At 34.0% G+C, this 25,218-nt stretch overlaps 2 protein-coding genes across 8 annotated transcripts in view; one reads left to right on the top strand and one right to left on the bottom strand.

Annotated features, from left to right (window-relative positions):
• LOC135835880 (zwei Ig domain protein zig-8-like) overlaps positions 1–25,218 on the top strand; it is a 294,812-nt gene that overhangs the window by 93,828 nt on the left and 175,766 nt on the right. The window lies entirely within an intron of this gene.
• Positions 1,292–3,877, bottom strand: LOC135834080 (uncharacterized). The gene is made up of 4 exons (XM_065347917.1): positions 3,760–3,877; positions 3,521–3,661; positions 3,101–3,424; positions 1,292–3,015 (listed from the first exon to the last, which is right to left on the bottom strand). The coding sequence occupies exons 1-4, from the start codon at positions 3,875–3,877 to the stop codon at positions 1,292–1,294; spliced, it is 2,307 nt and encodes a 768-aa protein (XP_065203989.1).

The raw sequence follows: 25,218 nt of genomic DNA, 5'->3' as shown, positions 1-25,218 counted from the left end.
AAATGTGGTGGCTAAAACGGTATTGGTTTTTCGGTTTTCATCAATTTCTACCTCAAAATTTCGGTTTTTGGTATCGGTTTTTCCAATTTTTGTGAATTTTATTTCGGTTTTCGGTTTCGGTATTGGTATTTTATCACCCAAAAATCAAGCTAATTACAGAACACTTTGGCTTAAAATTCAGAAATTGAGAGAGTAGTAGTATAAAAGTTGAAATGAGAGGAAAATCAACAAAGAAAAGTGATTATTAAAATGAATAAACTCATTTTGTTTGATGTTGGAATTGTTTCATTTGCAGAAATTTGCAAAAATGAGTACCAAAATACAGATTTTAAAATAATTTCGGTATTGGTTTTTGGTATTTTGTACCGACTTTGAAATTATATTGGTATTTTCTAAATCGGTTTTTCATTTGTCAACTTATTGGTATCGGTTTTCGGTTTTTTCAATTTTTTTCAAAAATTAGGCGGTTTTGCCGGTATTGGTTTTTTGGTATTGGTATCGTTCCGCAACCCTGAGGCTAGCTAAACCAGGGGCGAGAACAAAAAAAAATTGGTCAATTTATTTGCTTACTACTTATTTTCTACTAATTTTCTAAAACATCCCTTCCTCCAAAACATGTCATCTTACACTTATAGGTCATGTAAAGCTCAGCAAAAAATTACGTACCCATTTGAAGGAATTGTTGTGAAATTCTCAAAAAGTAGTTCAAATTTCAAGAAAAAAAACTTCAAAGTTCAAAAGTCATACAATACAGTGAGCTCAACTCTCAAAGGTCGTGTAAAAAATCATATTTTAAATTTTTTATCGAAATCTACGAAATGATACGTACTTCGGAAAGCACTGCCTCATTACACATTATAGGCCTATATTTCAGTTGTTTTCTGTTGAAAAATCTACATATTTTCATGATGTATGACAAATTGACGATGATTTGAAAAATTAATTGAAAGATTTAATTTAATTTTACAGAAGTCTCATTCAACAAAAACAAAATTCAAAATCTCATCAACTTTAACCTTTCGTTCTATCTTTTCAAGTTTTCAAAAACGAAAAAAAAACGCATTTGCATGACGTCACACAAATATCAACCAAGTTTCGTTGATGTTTCCAAGGTTTAAAAATGATAGAGGTACTGCGGATCTATTTTCGTGATCGAAAGACGAAAACCAAAACATTCTCTCTAATTCCAAAATCCAAACATTTTTTAATTACGATTTTTTTGGAAAAATGTAAATTTTCAAAAAGACTCAATGGCATTCGCACAGTAACTGATATGTCTACATGTCGAAATTCATTCGCAAAAACCAAAAACGGCCGTACAATCGGCGCAAAAGGGAGACAAAGGCTCCAACTTTTGTGTATTAATAGTTAGATACGTCTGCTTTTCTATTTTACTGTTCGTGTTGACAGGATTCGAACGCTTCTCTTTCTCTGAATTTTCCTCTTCCATTAAAACTGCTGTCGCTCGATCTAGTAGTTTCCTGACGATGTCAATACTTTCTTTCTTTACACTTCGGTTGGATAAATAACCAGAAATTACATTACAGCGAGCAATTAAATCAACTTTTGCATCATCTAAAGATTCTCTTTGAACAGTTGGTAATATTTCGTCTCCGAAGTGGTAACTTTCCAACAATAGGTTCTGGTTGCTGTTTTCTGTTACACTGTTGGTAGGTATATCGCTGTTGGTAGGTACTACGGATAAAGAGTTACAATTTTCATCATCGGCCAATTCTTGATTGATCTCTTCGTCTTTTTGCACACAAGCATGAATGTGCTTACACATATTTCTATTGATCTGACTATCTCTGCATGAACACACGTACATACAAATGCAGATTTTGCATTCTTTGCATACATGAAAACAGCATGGTTCAGGTTGTTGTAACGTGACCTCGTAGTCCTTGACTTGATATTTTCCATTGTCAATTATTTCTACTGAATTGATATAATCAGCAGATTTAGCATGACTTTCTCGGATGGCTTTGGATTTCTTCGTGGGTTTTTCTTTGGCTAACTTTATAAGATGGTCATATTTCTTATCTCGAAGGTAGCGGAACAGCTGATAAATAGTATTATCCAATCGCGAGCATCGTTTACCATTCAAGTAATGATACTTGATCGTTTTATGAAAACTTTCCAAATGCATGTTCGTTTGAATTACAGCATGAGATCGGTAACAGGCAGCCCATGATTCAGTGTTTTTAGTATAATAATCATTCAAGTACTTATAAAATTTAACAGTATCTTCGTCTTCTTCCAACTGCTTCAAAAAGTTTTTATACTCTTGGCAAAAATTTTCAACATTAGGTTCAGCTGCTACTGCATACAACGTTTTTTTCACTAGTTTTCTTTTGTTCAAGTCATCAATCTTCGGAAAATGTTGGTTCCACGTTTTATACAGATGCCACAAGCACAACAATTGCCGCTCAGCTGAACCCATAACTGCAGCCCAAGCTGTGTAAAAGGTGACTTCGCCATCGGACATGAATATCTTCGTAGTAATCGTTTTTCCCAAGGATTCTTTGACTTTTTCAAAGAAAAGCGTATACAATTGAAGCGTGCCGCGATTACTAAAGCAGAATGCCACTGGGATTCCGTTGTCAAATTCATCCAAGACTACGATGGTGTACAAAATGAATTTATATTCGTTTAATCCATGAGTACCATCAATACAGACGCAACGATGGCCATATTTTACAAACATTTCCTTTTGGAACTCGGACATCATTATCAGAATAAAATCTTTTTTCTCAAACGATTCCAGCTCCGTTTGTTGATCTTTGAAAAAAATTATTGGGTTGCCTTTTTCATTCATTTTCATTTTCTCTATGAAGACAGCTACACTTGTAGGATCGTTATTATCGTACCTCAAAGGGCAATTAATTCCATAAGTTTTTTTTATGTTATGGAGGTCATTTCTGTCAGTGAGATGTATTCTTTTAATGGTGGTAGGCTCCTCTTCTCGGATATCATCCAAAACTCTGGACAACGGAACACCTTGTTTCATTTTACCTATCCACAAAATAACAATACAATGTAAACAAATTTTTGATTCAATTAACATTAATTAACTTGATTGTAAGAGAAAGATTGGTACCTGCTAATTCAGCTTTTTCTTCAGCATTCAACGTTAGCCTACCAACTTCACAGCAATGACCAACATGTGAATTGCAATAGTTTACTGTGATTTGTTGATTTGTTTTCGTCACTTTCATGTTAGCTGAACATGCATATCCGATTTTATTTGATCCACGATTTTTCCTTCGAGATGTTTTTCTTTTTTTCGTGCATTTGAAATGAAAACTGCGGTGACAGACGTAATATCCGACAGTACTACCATTCTTCCGAGTATATTCTCTCCTACGTTTCACGAATTTAGACATCGTTTTGTTTTCCTCTTCCAACTTCCATGTTTGGAATTCTAAGAAAAAATGAAAGAAAAATGACAGCTCAGTGATAATTTAGTCAATTGAATTAACAATATGCGAGAATCTTAATTAATGTACCTATTACTTACCACTGAAAGAGTTGAAAGTAACACATTGTTGCTCAAGATTAACATTGTGTATTAGTGTTAGATGGTGGTGAAAATTGGAGAATTTACCAGGTATAATCACATTACACAGAGGACATACAATTCGTCTTACTTTAACTTTGACTAAAACAAATTCAGGAAAATGATTTTTAAACATGAAAATTTCAAACAGAATGATAGATAGGAAGTTGGAATGCAGTACTCAATTAGATCAAGATTACCATTTTTCTTATTTATTTTTGGATTAAGATGAAAGTTTTTGATATGACGAACCAAATTATCTTTTCTGGTAAACGATGCACTGCAATGAAAACACGTAAGAGTAGTTTTCTCAGTCATTTTTCGGAAAAAAGAACTCAAAAAGGATGAACATAATCTCTCGTACGTAAGAAAAATATACCTCTCTAACAATGTTTACAAACAGGAGCGTGATAAGCGGAAAGATGATTTATTGGTGATAAATAGCCGTGGAAAATGTTTCACTCCCCATCAAAACAGTAATTTATCGGTGAAAACTAGACACCCTCCCGTCGGTCTTTACACGCTCCTCTTTCTCACTAGCGATCCGGCGACTTTCCCGAGGATGCATTGGTAACAGTGTACCTCGTTTGTAATCCCCACATGAGATTCGACGGAGACAGAAGATCGAAGTAATCGTATCGTATATATACCACGCGTTGCTGCGACAAACTATATCTAAGAGAAGTAAAATGGCATAGTTTGCAGTACGTAGTACTCGTTTTATTCAATTACGTACATTTTTAATTTGATTCGAAATATACTTCGGTAGTTTTCAGTTTCATAAAAATATGCAACATGACAGTGCTCGAGTGAACGTATTTTAGAAAAATCAAAATTTTTCTGGCTCTGATTGGGTGGCAGGAGGGGCAAAATTATACACGAAAAATCATGTTAAACTTCTTTTTTTTTTCATTTCTGGTAAAAAAAAATCATCGTGGAAAATTTATTCAATTTTGAAAACTCCACTCATTATTTAAGGAAGTTATTTTTTCATTAATAAATACACACGTAGGTATTTCCCTCTGAAAAAATATTTTATTTTCAACCCTTAGGCCCCAAAAATTCATTATTTGGAAATGTATCAAATTTTTGAATTATTTTCCATTTCCATGACTGAATAATTTAAGATTGGGTAGTTTCTTTTCAAAGTCATTTAACCCTCAGTTTGACAGATGGACGATTTTATAAACTAAATACACTGCTTGAACAAGTATTTTCAATCAAAATTTTTTTTTCTCGTGGCGTTTCAAAATTTTATAATGTTTTTGTAAAGTTTCTCTTCAATAGCACCTACAGATATCAGCAAAACAGTAGAATGTTGAATGAAAATCAAAATTTTCACTCCTAAGTGTAATAAAACCAAAGCCGAACAATTTCCACTTTTCTTCCTACGCACGTTGAAGAGTTAAAATTGAAGTTATCCTTTAAGCATCATCATCTCTAAAAATTGGAGACTTTATAGAAACAGAAAAACTGACGAAAAACCTATTGTACCTTCATGGTATCTTTAAAATCAAGATTTTAGATTCGTATATGTTGAAAAAATTTCTCGTCAAAAAGGCTGCTGGAATCTGATGTAGGTAGGTACGAGTAGTAAAGTTTAAATTTAAAGTACCTACCTACCCACACAATAACTTGCTCGATGAAACGTGACAATTGCTACTCAAGTGTACCTGGGTAACTTTTTTTTAGATATTTATCAAGATGGTTCATTTTTATCATGTTTTTCGACTTATTTGAATTTTGAAAGTATCGTGGCAATATTTTTAAAAATTTTAATGTTTTTTTTTGGTCTTTACTATGATGAAATCATTTTGCACTTTAAGCATTGAAATGTTCACAGTCTCTTACTCGAAATAAAATGAAAATGAAAGTGGAAAAAACTTACAACTTTTTGTAACTTTTTTTTCCCAAAGACAAATAAATTATGAACGATGGAGAGATTTTATGAAATGAAAAAAATTATATATTTTGTTGGTTTTATCGAAACTGGTAATTATAAGGTTATCAAATATTAACTCTATCGTTATGGTTGATTTATTACAGAACAGAACACGAACCCAACTTTTTCGCAATGCGTATTCTTTGAATTTCTATTGTGGTATTCGTTATCAATGAATAGCTTCTGAAAGCTTTATACTGGCCGTTGGCGGCGCTGATATGGGCCATTTTTTCCTTCCAATTCTCTCGGGTCATTTAAAATTTATAATTCGATTATGTGTAATTTGCAAACGTGATGAAGCCGCGTAATATGGAATTCGTGACCGACCTTAAGTCAACATTTTTATTCGAGTAAATTATGCAAAATGTTATCAATATCTGAGATGTGTGTATAAAAAATTCCCTGCTTGGAATACCTACGTATAGTACTTACTTTACTCAAAGTTATGCGTAGGATTTTTTTTTGTGGTGAGAATAAATTTGAAATAAAAATCGTACGTGGAGATGGATCGAGTATTATTTTTTGAAATATTGGAGGAGTGAGAAGATAAAAAATTTAGAAATGGCGTTGCTTGCAATAAATCATTTCATTCTCGATATTTTTTTTTTGAATTTTCATTACAGTAGAGGCCACTGGTGCTCTTCAGGAATGTTGAGATAGTATTTTGGAAATTATTTTGTTTCAAAAAGGGGTAAAAATGGCTGTATCATTGTATTTTTTTTTCAAATTTTCAAATCGTTGTTCTTGTTTCTGAACTTTTGCATTAATCGTGAAACTGAGCTTTTCAAATTTCAGTTACTGATTTCGAATCTCCATTCTCCAATCTACACATTTTATTTTAAACCCTGCAAACAATTCTTTCTACAAATCAATCGATGAAAATTTCGAGGTCCCCTCCTCTTCTCGTGTATAGAATTTGTGGTGGAACTCTGAAAAACAATAGATATCAGTCAGCAATATCCCACTTTCAAATTCATGCTCAATTTTTTGATAAGATTTTAAAGGGTATTGATATTTCAAAGAGGGACCAAGGGTGTACAAGGAAAAGAACTTTACTGCTTATCTCCTGTCAAAGTCGAAGTATGAAATTTTCAAATCATCGGTTGCCTATACTTGAACATTTTAAAGGCTGTACGTTGATCGAAAGCGTCAGAAGTTTTGAATAATATTTATTCTATTGTGTGAAGGCGTGTTGCGAATTATTTTTTTTGTGTGCTCAAAAATTATAGTATTATCTCGTAACTTTAGATAATATGATATGCCAATTCTTAGTTTATTGAACCAAAAATATGAAAGCAGTTCGATGAACTTGATTGAAAATCCTTCTTACTTTCCAATCAGTGTTTTTTTTCCTTCAACGTGACTCGTATACTTACCTATCCATGAAAAAATAATACCAAGAGAAATTCCGGTTACAAATTTTTCGATTCGAGCAATTCAAACATCGCTTACCTCCTCCTCTTTTACCTTTTTTCTAACCTGTATTTCTTCTCAGTTTCCACTTCTCGATTGCGATCAAATCTGACGATAGGTAGGTAATTAAACTACCATCTCGAGTCTGAAATTAAGCAATTAGCACCCTTCGTAGTGCTTGAGGTCGTTAACTTGCAGTTTCAACCATCATCGTATTAATTACGTAGCTATTTCCTGTAAATAAATATCTCGTGTTCGCTATCGATAACATCTTATGGTTGTATTTTCCCTTTGAGAAAGAAAAAAAAAAGTCGACCACTTTTATAACAGATTAAATTTTCTTCATTTTGACAAGAAAAATTCGCCGAAAAATCTATCGCTATTATATAGGTACCTATAATGTTTTTGATATAGTTTATTTTTTCATTTTTATTTTTAGACTTGCCCATTTTCTAACAGTTAGCTCGACTTCAAAGTTGTTTTATTTTCCGTCGATTATTTGCCGCTTCAGCGATTGAAAAGAATTTTCTCGAACGAGAAATTACAGTGTGGAGTTTTGTGCCTATATTTTTATATTCTATATCCCCTAACTTACCTCATAAATGTCATAACAAAAAACCCAAGTTTCCCCCTTTTTTTTTTTTTGGTTTGTTTCAAAAAGCGCTATTAACCTTAAGCTGCGTAGATTTTTAAGCCTTTAAAAATTTGTTATCTTATTGATTTAAGTTTGCCTTTGAAAAACCGTTTTCCCTCGAGTTGTTTTGTTTTCACTAGCGATAATAATATGTTTTCTTTCGATATATCGCATACATACTCGTATGTTTAGCGAGATGCGTAGGTATAATTTCTCAGCCAGCTTGTATTATATCAAAGTGTTCGGGATTCTTTTTAAAAGGTGTGATAATTTGGTTTGATGTCTCTTTGTGGAAAATATGAATGCTCTTATATACTTACTTATACTCGCGCAGGGATGAATTTTATTTGAAACACCTATTAAAATGATTTAGTTTTATTTCAGATGTTATGATTTTACTTTATACTTTTTCTTTCGTTTTATTATCAAGGCATACCTACTGTATACGAACGAGAAAAGTATACATATAAATTTACGCCTCGAAATCACAATCATTATTCGAAACAGAGCATTGCGTTAGTATATACATTCGCTGATTCGCGGATAAAAAGTTTTAAAAATTTAACTCTCTCCACGTGAAAAAAAAATATCAACGACCTGGTTGCAACGGAGCGAAAATTCAGTCAACATATTTAATGGGTTTTATTACCGTGGAATGAACGTGAAAAGAATACGACTCAAGTTTTGAAATTAAAACAAAAATATCGCTCGTTAATGCCGTATAAGTAATTTTTCCGCTACCCTATTGCAACGTGTTTTTATTCACGATTTTTTTTTACCCCATCATCAACAGTATAGAAATATGTCGATAGATTTATTGCAGTGCTTTGTATCGCGGGTCATTTCGTACGTTTGTAATTATCTTCGCAATACGTTGAAATAAACTTCTTTTTGTGATAAAAAAATCTCAGGTTTTAGTGCAGAATGGAGAAGAATTTAAGTAAGTCAAGAGCAAAAAGAACTACTTAACGCTATAAATTTGATTATACAGATGCGAATGCAGTAATTTTGTTACACTGCGGTAATTTCAAGCTTGAAACGAAAAAATGTCAGATTTATGTGTTTATGGTGGTTATTTTTTGTTTGAAGCAGTAAATTTGTGGTGTCACAATAGAGGAATCGATCGTTGTACGTATAAAGCTATTATCGGCATGCTAAAATGTGCATCTAGCGAGGATTAAGGGAGATGTACCCGTAGAAAAATAATAACGAAAGAACAAAGTCAGTTGGTCCGGAGGGTTTACCCGTTCAAGACTCACCATTGTGTATTACTTTTCATCTAAAAGATCGCTTCTCGTATCGTTCAGATTGCTCCCCTGACTTTGTACTGGAAAACCAACTGTTTCAAGGCTCTCAGATACTCTCCAAAAGTACATGGACAAATTTTGGCCTTCTAGATCAATTTTTGAGGAGCTGGTAGCATAGAACAAAATTTCAAGAGTCCACCTTTTGTTGCTGGAAATGGCAGTAGATATAGATTGAAGGGTGAAAATCATCAAAAGCTGTCTGAATGTATTTTCCAAATTTCTGTTTTTTGGATTAATTTACAGGGGTTGGGGATGAGGAACAAATGCTCTTATAATCTGTATGCCTTTCTTCCTTTTAGTGGCTGGCAGCATGAAAAAAATAAAATCTACTCGAGAAGGTCAGAAATCCATTATTGATAGCTAGAAAAGGAGGGGAAGGGGGTTGAAAATTGCATGCCCTCAAAACACGCATCAAAAGTACATTTCTCTTGATGTTCATGCCAAATTTCATCTGCTGAAGTCAATTTGTAGAAAGTGAGGTCATGACACTCATTTGAAATGTCCGAAATAGGACAAATTACAGTTTTTTCGACACTGGTAAGAGAAGAAGAGGGATTAAAAAGTCCGAGCTTCCATATGTAAAGTATCTTCGTAATTTTCATGTCAAATTTTTGCGTCCCTAGATCGATTTGAAAGGAATTTAGAGCTCGAACCAAGTTTTTAAGAAGTGAAAAAAACGAGAAAAATTAAAGGCTCTTCTCTTAATCGGCTCGTGGCATTTTTTGGATCGGTAGCCCAGGGAGAAAATGATTTGATTTGATCATGTCTGATCATTTTCTGTCACAAATTACAAAAAATCTCGCTTTGTGTCTAAATTGCCAAGTCTATTGTTTTGCCTTAAAAATTGTGGGTTTTTGAAAAAAAAAATACCAAAAAGTCTCCCTCCTTTCGATGACTGAAAGTCCTGTTTTTTTGCTTAAAATTTTCAAGTCTCACTTCTTGCCAGAAATTAGGGAAATTCTCCCTTTGTTACCCAAAATTGCCAAAAAAACTCGCTTTTTTATCAAAAAATACTGCGAAATACGTTGTCTATCTGTACTTACTTAGTAGCGAAATACGTAGATTAAATTTTTGGGAAAATTGAGAAAAAATATCATTTTGAGTCCTGTTTTTTTTACTGATATACAGGTTTCTATACAGTTTAATTTTTAAATTTTAAAAAAAATTCTGGATTCTTTTTTTTCGAAAAAAAATGTCATAAGCAAAGTCAACATGAAATTCAGCATCTAAAAACTCGGAATTACGATTAGAAATGTTGAAAATAGAGTTCAACCTGAATTTCAGCGTTTTTTGTTCAGATCGTTTGCGAACGACGAATTTTTTATTTATACAATTTTGGATCTGAACTAGCACAAAAAAAGTTCAAAAACATGTGCCTAAATTGATTTGAAGGGTCACAATATCGGTAAATCTGAATTTAAGGGCGCTGAATCTCATCTTGACCTTATTTATGACTTTTTTATCTAAAATTGGAGAATCTGAAAAGGGTACCCCCGGATAAGATAGGCAAAATGCCCTTAACCTCAGATTTCGATGAAACTCACAGGGTATGTTTAGTACCCTCAAAAAATAATTTTGGGCCCATAGCCCGCTCCCCACCCCACCCCCCTCAGCCAGGGGGGCCAAAAAACGCGTTTTTCAGGGGAAAAATTCTGTATCAGCGCGTAATTAAGATGAATTGATTCTGTAAACGAATATAGTTAGAGGATACATGGGCGTACCTCCCTGAATTTTTTCAGAATTTTTCATTGCATGGGGGGAGAAGGGGAGACAAAAGAAAACTTTAAATCGACATTACTCCGGAACGAAAAAACATACCAAAACGATTTTTTCGTCAAATATGTATCTTTAGGTGTACTTTCTATAGAAGTCATCACCCGGCCATTTGGAGTGGTGGGTCAAGCTCAAAAGCTCAAAAAACTCTCAAAAAACCATGTTTTTTGCGTTTTTCTCCAAAAATATGGACAAATGGCGGAAATTGAAGAGAACCAAGTTGTTCAGCGTGAAATTTTACCTCAGAATTGTGTATTTGAAAATTCATTTACACCGTGATCGTAAAACTACATGCGCAGAAGTATTGAAAGGGTATTCCTGGGTGAAATAGGTGAAATGCCCCTGTCCTCGGATTTCTGAAATTTTGATGGAACATTGTTGGGTACCATTTAAAAAAATTTTCGGAGGCAAAAAATTCTCCCCTCACCCCCTCCCTTGCTCATAATAGCGAAAAAAGGGCCTTTTTCGGGGAGAAAAAATCCATGCTTCAACGAGTTTTGAAAAAAATCTATTTTTTTCAAAACTCGTTGAAGCATGGATTTTTTCTCCCCGAAAAAGGCCCTTTTTTCGCTATTATGAGCAAGGGAGGGGGTGAGGGGAGAATTTTTTGCCTCCGAAAATTTTTTTAAATGGTACCCAACAATGTTCCATCAAAATTTCAGAAATCCGAGGACAGGGGCATTTCACCTATTTCACCCAGGAATACCCTTTCAATACTTCTGCGCATGTAGTTTTACGATCACGGTGTAAATGAATTTTCAAATACACAATTCTGAGGTAAAATTTCACGCTGAACAACTTGGTTCTCTTCAATTTCCGCCATTTGTCCATATTTTTGGAGAAAAACGCAAAAAACATGGTTTTTTGAGAGTTTTTTGAGCTTTTGAGCTTGACCCACCACTCCAAATGGCCGGGTGATGACTTCTATAGAAAGTACACCTAAAGATACATATTTGACGAAAAAATCGTTTTGGTATGTTTTTTCGTTCCGGAGTAATGTCGATTTAAAGTTTTCTTTTGTCTCCCCTTCTCCCCCCATGCAATGAAAAATTCTGAAAAAATTCAGGGAGGTACGCCCATGTATCCTCTAACTATATTCGTTTACAGAATCAATTCATCTTAATTACGCGCTGATACAGAATTTTTCCCCTGAAAAACGCGTTTTTTGGCCCCCCTGGCTGAGGGGGGTGGGGTGGGGAGCGGGCTATGGGCCCAAAATTATTTTTTGAGGGTACTAAACATACCCTGTGAGTTTCATCGAAATCTGAGGTTAAGGGCATTTTGCCTATCTTATCCGGGGGTACCCTTTGCTATGGAGGCTCCAGAATGGCTCAAAACCATCAGAGAAAACAGTGTATTAACCAAATTTCAGCATCTTACGTTAATTTATTCAAATTTTGTTTTTTTTTTTCGTTGGAAATAATGGAATAAATTTAAAATTTCAATAATTCACAGAAAATTGAGGAAAGAATTTCAGCAGCTGAAATTTTTGTTACTTATATGCTAGTGCATTTTGGGGTCTTCTTTCGATTTCACTTTATCCAATATTCAAAATTTTTTGTGCCGGTTTAAAATGCTCCCTTTGTTGCACATTCATGAACTACAATATTCTGATGTTTTTAATTCATAAATTTTCATCTGCGTAATACCAAATTTAAGAAATTTTGTTAATATGGTTTCGATTGAGACATTGTTGGCTGAGGGAGGAGGGAGGGGTGAAAAAAGTTGTCTTCTTCTCGCGGAAATTCCAATAAATTATAAGTCACAAACGTACTCCAACTAAACTCCACCTTGAGCTATCCTTCTTTATGAGAAAAAATAAAAACATTACATAAATTGAAATACGATTTCTAGGTGCATCAAATGGATTTTGTGCAGGTATAGGTATTTTTTTTTTGAGCCCTCAACAGACAAATCAACTACTTTGGTACCTATTCAAAAATATCAGAACATATTTTTTTACAAAAATTTTAAAAGTTTCCTTGCTTTACAAAGTACTTGTACATACTTTATGTCATACAAGTTTTCTTCTATTTGGAATTTTTAATAAATTAGATATACGTAGATAGATACGTGATGTCGCGATTATCGCCACCCTTTAAATCTTAATATGAGAAAACTTTTTCAGACGGACGAGAAACTTCAACAAAAACATCCGGAAATTGTACCACCACAAAAATCCATTTCTGTTTAAATTCTCATTCGTAATAGGTACCTATATGTAAAAAAAATAAATAAATGGATTACATCTTGGTTTAAAAAGTTGCCAACAAACGAAGGGTGCAAAGGGATAAATTTATCGTTATGTGTTTGATAACGAACCGTAAGTAATTTTCTAAAGAAGGGTAAAAGCATCGAAGAGAACAACAACCATGACCTAGCGCAAATTTCCATCTATGGGTTTTTTTTCTACTCACATACTCTGTTGTACAATTTTTGTAAATTTAATTCAACTCGCAAGTTATACAATACACAGCAAAGTACGAAAACTTGAAACGAAATAACGTTCTGTACGTTTCATACGGTTTCACTTTCGGTAGCTGATATTCGTATTCTGCGAATACACTTCTCTCAGCATCATCCGAAGTCACTGGAGCCTTAATTTCTCAAAATATGGGGTATTTTTGTTTTGTTGTCGTAGAAAAACGTGCTCAGTCTATGTAATGATGTTTAGAAAGCATAAAAAATTAGTTAGCTTTGGTCGGACCTCGGTATTCATTAGAGTTGATCATTTAACCTATGTGGCAAGGTTTGGGTATACTGTAGCTGGTACCAGGATATGTATACAAAAAGGGAAACAGAAAGAGTCAAAATCTTGTTTTTTCCTCTCTGTGTTCCAGTTACAATTAATTTAGCGGATGTTTGTTGGGGGAAAAAATCTGATACGAGTTGCGGTGTACAAAAAGAAGGCAATTGGCCTTTAAAATCAAGTGTATCTCTGGTTAATAAAAAAACAAGGCTTTTATTTGCTAAAGCTTTGTTAATAAATCGTTTGGCACGCGATGTTGGAACTTCACCATGTTCACACCACTTCGTAGTTCGTATTAAGCTATAAAATTACAAAATATCAAGTTTTTACTTGATTCAGTTTTCGCCTGCGTTTCTGTGATTAATGATACGTGTATAAGATGCGCGTGCATGTGGGAAATGAATTGAAATTTTCCACGTATAGATGTACGTCATTTAATGAAAAGATAGACGAGAAAAGGTCATAATTTCGTTCGATTATTGAAACGTCACGCGTTGTCTAATTCTGAGTAATGGTTTGTATACAGTATGTCTATTTAGCATTGTAAACGTTTCAATTTTCACATTTCACGACAGCAGTTCTCTTTTTTATTGGAAGCGTTTGTATGTAGTAGGAGTATAAAACAACAACTTCATAGGATAGGATGCATATTTTTACTTTGTTTTTAACCATGAAAGAGCAAAAAAATAAGCTCGAACGAAGCGAAGAAAAACTCGCGTAAGGTTCGAAATAATGATTCTTATTTTAATTGTTTATCTCTCGTATAAACAAAACCTTAGGTAACAAATGACAGTCATAAATAATTTTTCTCTCTTCAGCAAATGCAAAAGAATATAAAATACGCGGGTTTGAAAAGGTTAAACATAATGCTCTTGTCTCTATATTTCTTCGAAGCTACTAACAAAAATAATAATGAGCAATCTTCGCATTCGTTGTGCCATTGACTCCTTTTTACACTAAGCTAGGTATCAACTACCTATTTACTTTCTAACGAATATTTGTTTGGCCAAAGAGACTTTATTTTTTGTAGAAATGTTACACTTCGATACGAAGAAGGAATACATTCTGAGAATTCCTAATTGCTTTTTACCCTTTGTTTTCATCCATAAAAGTAAACTTTGTGTCTAAAAAATTTCGTAAACAAAAAAAAATGTGAGAATGTTTGAAACTTGTCCATTTTTTTCGAATACCGATTTTTGGCTTAAGAATTATTTTAAAAATATCGTGTAAAGTGGCCTGTCACGCGATGAAAGTTTAAAAGTGCCCTCTAAAAAGGAAGAAGAAAAATGGCGGTATTTTAAATTACAACAAATGCTTCGGGTATCTTAAAAAATAAATTTTAAATAACGAATAAACAAAAAGTTAATATGGCCTGAAAGTAAACCCCAAAGAATTGATTTATAGAAGCTTTTTAGTATAAAAACCAAAGTATTTATGCGTTTGGTAGACTTTTAAATTTCTTTTGAAATAGGTTAAAGTATTGAAATTGTTTAAATGAATGGGTGTGGATGTAGACTATCCTTTTTTTTCCCTCTCGTTAATTTTAAGGTTTTCTTTTTACTAAATAAGTAGACTACAAGTATTCTAGCTATATTTGGAACGATACGACGTATTTTTTTTGTGTTCTTTTTCGATGATTTGTAGTAGAAATTCCATTTGGGAAAGTTTAATTTACTATTTCAATATTTACGCTGGTTCACGCATAGTAATGATGTATTCTGAGATACTACGCTCTTGTTTATTATTTATTTGGCCCGTAGGATTGGCTTAAGTTTTAACGGAAGGATTTTAAGTGCAATTTTGTTCATTTAGCAACGCTTGATTTCCATGTTTTGGCTTCCTTTGGGTAATCTTAGGGTTAACCGATATGACCGAGCTGAGATCGAATAGATGTGGCGTAAATACTCGTACTTTACGTAGGTATTCTGTTTAGGTGGCGATATTGGTGGAAATAAAATGTACCTACACCTAGGCATATTTGAGTAGGCTGTACTAAACTTCATGTTCTACGTGTTCCAGTGTAGTGCCTATTGTTGTCTTTGAAGGTGTCGTGAAATAGATAAGTTGAAATAATGTTATAAGTACGTAAGGTCTCAAGAAAGACGTTTTCCTTTCTTTTCTTCTCTTTTCATTTCTGCTTTAATTTCACTACTCTTATCAGCTTATGATGGTAAGTGTTTTCAATGTGGGTCAGGGGCAAAAAAATTAGAGCTTCCTGAAAATTTTTCACATCCCCTAAAGCAACTATAGGTACCTATTCTTATAAATTGGTTCGAAAATGAATCGTTTTCGAAACATAATTTTCTCGTTTGTTTTCCTGTTAAAAATGTCCCCTCCCCCCTCCCCTCAGACAAAAATTGATGATTTTTAATTATTGGAGAAGTTTCATTTAAAACGTTTTTTCAAAACGAAGTCTTCTCAAATGAAAATTTTCCTTCAAAAATGAAAACTTCATTTTTAGTGTTTTCATTTTTAAACTTTAATAACTTTCGCTCCATGAAGTTTTCACTTTTTCCTCAAAAATGAAATTTTAAGTTTTTCTCCAAAAATTAAGGTTGAATTTTCTTTTTAAAATGAAGTTTGCATTCACTCAGGCTTTTTTTGCATTTGTGTGACACACATTACAAGTATTAATTCATTCATTTTGCACATATGATTACAAATAAGTTCAACAATATAACAAAATATAACACGAAAAATAAACAAGAAATTTATGTATAACATGCAAAAAGAAAAATAACATCGAAAAAAAACTTGAGAAAAGCACTAAGAAAAAGTAATGTGTTTAAATATCATTGAATAAATTAGACACTTTTTAAAAAATGAGCAATTTTTGGCACAGATTTTCATAATTAGTTTTCAGATGATTGTATTTGAAGTCATTGCCTAGTATATTTTGTACATTTGGTTTGTATGTATAGTATGCATGAGTCCAGTATACGTTGAATGGTTACATTTGTATCACTAGTTGGGCATTTTTTCAGAGATTTTTCCAAGAAAAGTGAGCTATGTGTGAATGAGGTGTAGCCTATGCGGATACTAGTTGTAGCTAAAATTACTTCTTTTCGCCCGCTTAAGCGATAACTATGAGGTGGCTGGATTCGGCATATAATGTTTTTATAAGATTGAATTTTTCCTTTAATATCATTCAAGTTGGCAGGATCGATATTGTAGGAAACAAGCAGATCTCTAGTGTGATTTCCAAAAGGTTTATAGGTAGAGTATTGGTTTTTAAGGCTGGAATGAAAAATCTTGAAGTAATTCAGGTGGTATAGGTTCATGGCAATCTTGAGATAGTATTTCAGAGCAAGGCAGTTTCTCCTTTCTTGCAGAGTGGTGGTGCCTATTTCTGTGATAAGTTTTGAGATGAGGCTTGTGCGAAAAGCTCCTATATAGAGAAGAAGGGCATGATTTCTAATGGAATTTAATTTATCTAGGTCTGATTTGGCAGCTGAATTATAGATAATCGATCCGTAGTTAATAATGGATTGAAGGTGACTTGTATATACATTATATTCGTAATAATGTCCGTCTGTCTGCGCCCCATCTGGTATGACTGAGTTTTTTCAGAATACTGATAGCATTGTTTCCTCTCTGTTTATCATAGTTGAGGTGAGTCTTCCAATTCATACGTTCATCTACTAGTACAAGAGTAGGTACAAGAAATTTATGAACAGGACTACTTATAATTTCAGTATTGTAGATTTGAAGGTTGATGCTCTGTGTGGGCCCACTCTCTAAATTTAAAGCAGTCAAATTTCACTGCTTAGCAGTCACGACATTTTGCCTTTTTAAAGCAGTAGTTTTTTTTACTGCAAAACAGTGAAAAATTACTGAATTGGTCAGTAAAAAATCATTTTGACTGACCAATTCAGTAATTTTTCACTGTTTTGCAGTAAAAAAAACTACTGCTTTAAAAAGGCAAAATGTCGTGACTGCTAAGCAGTGAAATTGACTGTTTCAAATTTAGAGAGCAGGCCACGTTTGCGATGAAAGTTGTTCATACTTAGGTAGGTAGAGGTACTTTCTTCAAAAAAAAACAAAGGTTTCATTTTCTGTTCGAAAATAAAGTTACCCATCATTTAATTTTCAAAAATGACAATTGCATTTTCTCTTCAGAAAATGACATTCGCAAATTTTAAAAAAAAAACTATTGCTCTCTGGAAGCAGCAAAGCCAGGGGCAAATTCCCTTACTTGCCCCCTCTCTTATCAGCGGCACTGAAAATTTAGCAAAATTTATTAAAAATTGAAAAATTGTTTAAATGACTTGAAAGCATGAAGAAATCATTAGAATCACTACAAATCTACAAAAACTAATTGAATTTTGGTCGTCGTTCAACCTCTTCTAAATTTCAGTAAGTTATGGAATTTTAGTAAAATTTGGAAAAGAGAGAGAGGAAGAATTTACAATTTGCTTAAATCCTGCGTTTGCATTGCGTATGTTTGTGGTACGTTTCAAAATAATTTTCATTTGGTTTTATTGTTGCTTTAAAAAAATATATAATATTTAGTTTCAATTTTAATATTTTTCATGAAGACTTCTAGCATACTTGAGTTACCGGAAGGGTTCTGTGGTGTAGAAGAGTGGAGCATAAAAAGGACTGGCAGTGGAATTTTTTTCAAAATTATTGGTGTGTAATATAAAATTTGCATCTCTCTGTTAATTTTCCAAATCTGTTCTTGAATCCATTTTGGACCAAAATACTCATTGAAAACTTTAAAAGTTGGAATACATTGAAGCTAAATAGCTTTATCTATGTAAATTTGTTCATCTACCAAGTGACATTTTTTGGAAAATCAGTCAGTTTCATGCATTGAATCGGTGGTTTTAGTATCATTTATTGAATGATTTGACTAGGTTTAAAATAAAATTTCACTTACTTACTCAAACTTTGAACATTTTATTAAAAATCAAAGTTTTTGAGAAAAAGGGGGAAGTCAAGAATCTTTGAAATTTCTCAGCATTAAAAATTCTGAATGTGATTTTTTAGAATTCAAAATTTATATTTCTTATTGCTTCACATTCCGAAAAAAATCCACTTGCTTCTAAAGGCATCGTGGCATATTTTTCATTATTTCAACAGAATTAATTAAAATTGACTTTTTCCGCCTTCACATGTACTTAGGTCTAGGTACAGGACGTATGCCAGCAATTACCCACCCACTTCATCTTTTTTCTTGGTAAAATTTGTTAGAAAATACGTTTCTAACTTACGTATCATCGCAATCGCGAAATAACAACACAAACAGGGGCTTAAACGCCTTTATTAAACATCAAAACATCGCGCCACTTGTACACAGAAAACACACACACGAATACGTACATAACATACTGGAGAACTGGTCTCCGTGAACATTATACACAACGCATATACAGATCATCGGAGAATATAGGCGTGGCCTACTCCAGTGTAGCCACGATCTAACACTCCCCCTATTCTCCGATGATGTACAATTTAAAAAAATTTTGAAAAAGAAAAATTCATAAATCACACCACACAGAAGCCCTGCCACAGTAAAGCCAAAACACTGTGACTATTTATATTCGCATCACTCTGTTTACATAGAATAAAATTTTGAGACACATCACATAATCTTTTTCTCACCAACAATCATTTTAGATCAAGTTCATCTTCATTAAGATCGATGTCCAGGTAACTTTCCACATTTAAATCGTGTGTATCTGAAACTTACAACAAAAGCATTAGAATTTAAATAATAGATAGGAGCTCATCTCTTAAAATAGAAAAACGAGGTATAGGTAGCGGTTTTGTGCAGATATCCGCCAACTGCTCTTCTGAAGTTACTTTCTCTACTCTCACCTCTCCAAATTTCACACACTCTCTTACCAGTTGAGCTTCAGTTTCTATCACATGTTTCAACTTTGGCTTACTTGTAACAGTAGTGCATTTCACAGCTGAATCACTATCACAATATGCAACCACTGGATATAAATATCGATTCATCACACCTTTTATAGTGCTTTGCAAACACTTCATCTCACGTAATGCTTCATTTAAAGCACGGAATTCAGCCTCGCAAGTTGAGGTTACACGTCTCTTTCTTTTACGCGCCGCCCAAGAAATCACATCACCAAATAATTTAATAATATATCCTTCAGTTGTTTTCATTGAAGGTTGCACATCACGAAAACTTGCATCGGCATAAACTTCCAACTCATCGCATTTTCCTTCGTACCTCAATGAGTAATCTCGAGTTCCTTTTAAATATCTCAACACATGTTTAGCTCTCATCCAATCGTAATTTGTAGGTGCTGACATATGAGTACTCAACTCATGAACTGCATAAGCAATATCAGGCCTAGTACCATCCGTTAAATATCGTAAAGAACCTATCAATTTACGAAATGGAAATTCAGTTAATTCCAACATTTTCCTACTTTCACTTCCCTCTTCACTCTCTTCTAAAGCTTTTAACTCCTTATTCATCACGCCACGTTCAACCATTGGAGTCTTTACTGATTTACAATTACTCATCTCAAAACGCTCCAAGATCTTATCAACATATTCACGCTGATCTAATGTTATCACTTTATTTTTCTTATCACGTGTTATATTTATTCCTAAATATTTCTTTAACTCGCCTAGATCACTGATCTTAAAATTTGAAGACAATTTATCAACAATTTCTTTCATTTTCTCCGCATTGTTGCTGGCCACAATCAAATCATCCACGTAGATAACAATAACAGCAATTATTCCATCCTGATGAAATGTAAATAAACATGGCTCATTCAAAGTATTCTCCAAACCTATCTCTCGGATTTCAGATTCAAGCCTCTCATTCCACTTCTTCGGACTTATCTTTAAACCATAGAGACTCTTCTTCAATTTACAAACATACTCCCCCCGCACATCATCTGACAACACTCCTTCAGGAACCTCCATATAAACTGGCTCATCTAATATACCATAAAGAAAAGCTGTCTTGACATCCAACTGAGTCACCTCAAGATCTAGCTTATTAATAAGAGAGAAAATAGTTCGAATATTCGGTAGTCTTTCCACTGGTGCAAATGTTTCATACAACTCGTAATTATTAGTATCTTCAAACCCACGAACAACTAGCCTCGCCTTATATTTTGTAATACCACCTACACAAAGTTTCTTACGAAACACCCATCTATGAGACAATATCTTAGTTCCAGGTTCTAACTCATCTCGCCTTACGATATCCCAAACGTCATTCTCAACCATAGATGATTTTTCCTCTTCAATAGCCTCCAGCCATTCTTTGCCATCTTCTCTCGAAATGGCCTCTGAATAATTTACAGGATCCTGGTTTATCAAAGCAAAAATATCACCTTTATCATCAAACTTGGCTAAGGCAATCAAATTTTGCTGAATCTCCAATTTTCGCGCCTCTGATCTCGTAAATGGTTTATTCAAACTAGTTTGCTTCAAAATCTCAAGTTCAGCATTAGCATTTGAAAGCCACTCATCATAGTTGATAGTCTCATCAACAGTTGGTATAGCCGACGACTTAATCTCATCACACACGTCCTTATAAACTACTGATGGTCTCAGTCTCACATCACGTGTATTAATAATCTCGCCACTTTGAATATCAAGTAGTTTATAGCTGTTTGAAGAATATCCTACTAAGAAATAACGCTTCAGACTATCTTTGTTCTTTGACGATTTTTCCTGACTATAAGTTCGAGTAGAAAACTTCTTAAGATCACTTTTCTTCAAGATTTTGCGATAAGCAAGACAACCAAAACGAGAAATATACTTGAGACCACTCTTCTCTCTAGGATCAAATTTATTCAACGGTATTTCAAAATTGATACCCTTATGACATGTTCTATTCAACACATAAGTTGCAGCATCAACAGCTAAATGCCACAGGTTAGCTGGTAATCCTGAATCAATCATAAAACACCTAACGGTATTTTGAAGTTTACGATTCCAGCGCTCGGACTTACCATTCAATTGTTGAGTATCAGGAGGAGATACATCAAGTTCAATCTTTTCTTTTTCACAAATTTCTTTCATCTTACCTTGAGTATATTCCTTCGCACCATCGCACCTCAAATAGCAAACTTTCACATCACTTCCCAATTTGTTCCTTGCTCTCACCAGAAATTTCTCAAAACAAGCAGGAACCTCATCTCTAGTTCTTATTGAGTAGGTACTTGCATATCTTGAAAACTCATCAACAAAAGATACAACATACCTATACTTATGAGGAAAGGTCATTGGCCTAATAGGTCCCATCACGTCAGAATTGATAATTTCTAAAGGCCTAATAGCTAATCTCCTATCATTCTTAAAAGGTAATTGCGTCATCTTTGCAGCAATGCACACCTCACAATCAAGTATAGACTCATCAAAATTTATATTTTTCAGTTTCTCATCACGTTTAGCCATTTGCTGCAAATATGATCGTGAAATATGCCCTAAATTTTCATGAATTTTGAAACCTTCACTTTTGACATTCACGTCACTTTTAAATTTCTTATCTGGTTCGTTACTTGTCTCATTTGCATTGCTGACCTCATCAATTTTACGTTTCTTCGCTACAAAAGCTGCGCCCCTCACAGATTTTTCATTCTCATCACATAAATCAAAATTTACAACCCACACATTATTTTTATAAACTCCAGTAAATAAAGTACGTTTTGTTTTAGGATTAAAAATTTCAATAGTATTTGAATTCAAAATAATTGAATATCCATTATCAGTAAATTTTCTCAGAGATAATAGATTTTCAGAAGCATTTTTAGCATACATAACATTTTTCAGAGTAAATGGCTCACCACACAGACTTTTTACATATAACTCACCACTTTGAGTAATATCTACGTGAACATCTTCGCTCGCACCACGCAATGATACTTGCCTATCTCTTTTATTTTTCAAAATATCACATTCTCGAATAAGATGTTCACTGGCACCACAATCAGCTACAAAAGTAATTTTTGACTTACCTATCTCAGATCTCATTTGTTCCACACCTGCTGCTAGCACTACACCACTTTGACCAGAAGTGCTTATCTCATTTGATGTACTCGTCTCATTTGTTAATCTCACCTCGTGTAGCGCTATAATTCAAGTTTTTAATTACTTTTTGTCTTTTTCACTATCATCTTTATTTTTGGGAGTTTTGTTCTTAATTTTACCTCGAGTGGCTAGGGGACATGAGGAGGAGATGTGCTGAGCGTATTTGTGGCATTTGTAACAAAACCGTATACCGCTGCCAGGCTCGATGAAGCATTCCGACGCTCGATGCTTATTTGCACCGCAATTGAAGCAATAATCCGTTCGCCTTTCTTCGGAACTATGCCTGGGATTTTGAAACCTTCCTCGATGTTGAAAACCTCCACGAGTTGGAAAATTTCCATAATTTGAAAAATTTCCATAGCCATTTCCATAGCCATTTCCACGACCAGTTCCACGTCCTACGCCACTGCCACGATTACTTCGATTTCCACGGTTGCCACGCCCAGCACCAAATCCACGTCCACCACCTCTATGTCCACGTCCTCCAAAGCCACGTCCACCTCGACTATTTTGACCTTGAGAAACACCTCCTCTATCATCTCCAAATCGAAAAGCTGAAGCAGGCTCTGTAACAAGCACTTGCTTTTCTTTCTCATTTGATTCGAACCATAAACATAATTTCATCAATTCGTCATAATTTGACTGTATGAACCTAGTCTCAGCAGTCAACTCATATAACGAGTACTGCTCCCTAACTGCAATTATGAAACGATTGCATTTGGCATCGTTTTCAAGAGGTTTACATAACATTTCAAATTTTTGAACGGCTGCCTCAAATCTCAAAATAAATTCTGCCACAGATTCGGAACCTTTATTAAAACGTAGATCCTCAAGTTGTTTTTGCAAAGTCGATGATGTAGAATTTATTTCGGCTTTCCTAAATTCCTTGATTTTAGTCAATGCTTCAAGAGGGTCACGAATATTTACAATTTTATTGTGATAACTAGTATCAATTCGATTAATCAAAATATGCCGAACCTTATTCTTTCTAATCACAATTTCATTCGAAGTATAATTACGATTCGGAATAATATTAGTTTGAATTATATCGAGCAGATCAAGTGCAGACAGTTCACTTGAGAAACTATCATACCACACATCAAAGCGCATATCAGAGGTAAGCTTATAATCAGTTTTTATCGAAATTGTACCTGAGGGATTTCCTTGCAGGGCCCTTAGGATTTCTGTTTGCTGTCGTAAAATAGTAGTTATCAAATCTGGGTCACCACCTTGGTCTTGACCTTGACCTCGACCTCGACCTCTTCCTCGACCTCGACTACTCATCTATAAAAATAGCAAGTACCACTCAATAAGATTATTAAATAATTCTCCTGACTTTCCATGCATCCAATCATGAGCCATGGAACACTCATGTACCCAGATGAACACACAAAAGACAGATCTCATATCATAATTTAAATTTAAAATTCAATTAATAATTTTTCACATCTCAAAACAACAATCAAACAGAACTGTCACCGAAAATATGGCACACTCATTATTTTCAGTTACTGAACTGATTGAAGGTCCTCACATAATTCAAAATTTCATTTTTAAAATTTTCATCAAATAAAATTTCTTCATAAAGAAATATCAAACTCACCTATACCTACTATCTCACAAGTCCATCCCCAAGAATATGGTACTCTCATATTCCCAGCTATTAACTTGCTTGATAGCTCACTTTTCGTTCATGTTACCCACTGAGATTCATTTTCAGCAATATGGAACACTCATATTGAGATCCTGAAACCAGTGTGTAACAATGAACCCACACTCTTATCACATTTTAAGTAGGTAGTACCTAGGTAAACATATATCATTTCTCACCTTGACTGCAATAAACAAATCAGCAAATCACACTCTCGAACTGTACTAGAGTACACACCACAAAGCACAATCAATAGTTCAGTAGTTTTATCAATTTAAAATTGAAAAATAATCTCCAAAGAAAGCACACAAAAGATCGTGAACATACACCACAGTCACAGTCACAATACTAAATGTAAACCTAGTAGGTACTACACTACATACAGGCACTTGAAAGAATAAACCACACCTCTGTGCCTCGCATCTCAACTCGCCACTCTGCAGCTGCAAGATTTCTTTGTGGTAAAAGAAATCTTAGGTATTAAAATTTACTAAGAGCTCGTAATTTTCAAATTCCATACATCATGAAAAATACAGCACACCACAATTGAAAAATACACAGTATTCCAGCTCCAAATACACATACACTTGTCGCATCCCTTTTATCACCGGCCGGTTGACATTTTTTAAAAACAATAAAAAAGTTCTGCATCATTAAATCTTATTATTTTAGCCAAGCGGCAGATCTCAAAACATAAGCACTCCTTTAAAATACTCATGTACGAGTATATGACCACTGCATAATATTTAACGTAATAAAATAGGTACCTATACCTATACACACGCATGCAAGTAAAACAAGCAAAGTCGTAAAATGATGCCGCCAAAAGGGAACTCTAAAACACATGCTATTTTTAGAATCTGTCACCCTAACCTGTATCCGCCGCTGCTGCTGCAGACAACAGCGAACGAATACGTAGATCTACTAAAAGCAATCTGATGCAACATATAATACCTATTGGTAAGTAGGTATATACCTATCTAAAATACACACAATATTATACCTATCCGTATGTGGATATGTACCTACCTATCTACCCACCACACACATATACATGTACATGCAAATAACATTAACCTACCTAAGTTGGCCAACTAACATGCACAAAAATATAGTATGAAAAGGATACATATTACCCAGATAATATTTTACTCATCTCCTTG

The sequence above is a fragment of the Planococcus citri genome, chromosome 2, assembly GCF_950023065.1.
Source record: "Planococcus citri chromosome 2, ihPlaCitr1.1, whole genome shotgun sequence".
Classification (NCBI taxonomy): Eukaryota; Metazoa; Arthropoda; class Insecta; order Hemiptera; family Pseudococcidae; genus Planococcus; species Planococcus citri.
The sequence above is the reverse complement of the archived record's forward strand: the minus strand, read 5'-3'. Positions and strand labels throughout refer to the sequence as shown.

Excerpts from the sequence above, each read along its gene's own strand:
- LOC135834080 (XM_065347917.1), bottom strand. The coding sequence starts at position 3,877 with ATGACTGAGAAAACTACTCTTACGTGTTTTCATTGCAGTGCATCGTTT. Across the intron at positions 3,425-3,520 it reads TACTTTCAACTCTTTCAGTG|AATTCCAAACATGGAAGTTG; the intron begins GTAAGTAATAGG and ends ATTTTTTCTTAG. Across the intron at positions 3,016-3,100 it reads AGAAAAAGCTGAATTAGCAG|GTAAAATGAAACAAGGTGTT; the intron begins GTACCAATCTTT and ends TTTTGTGGATAG.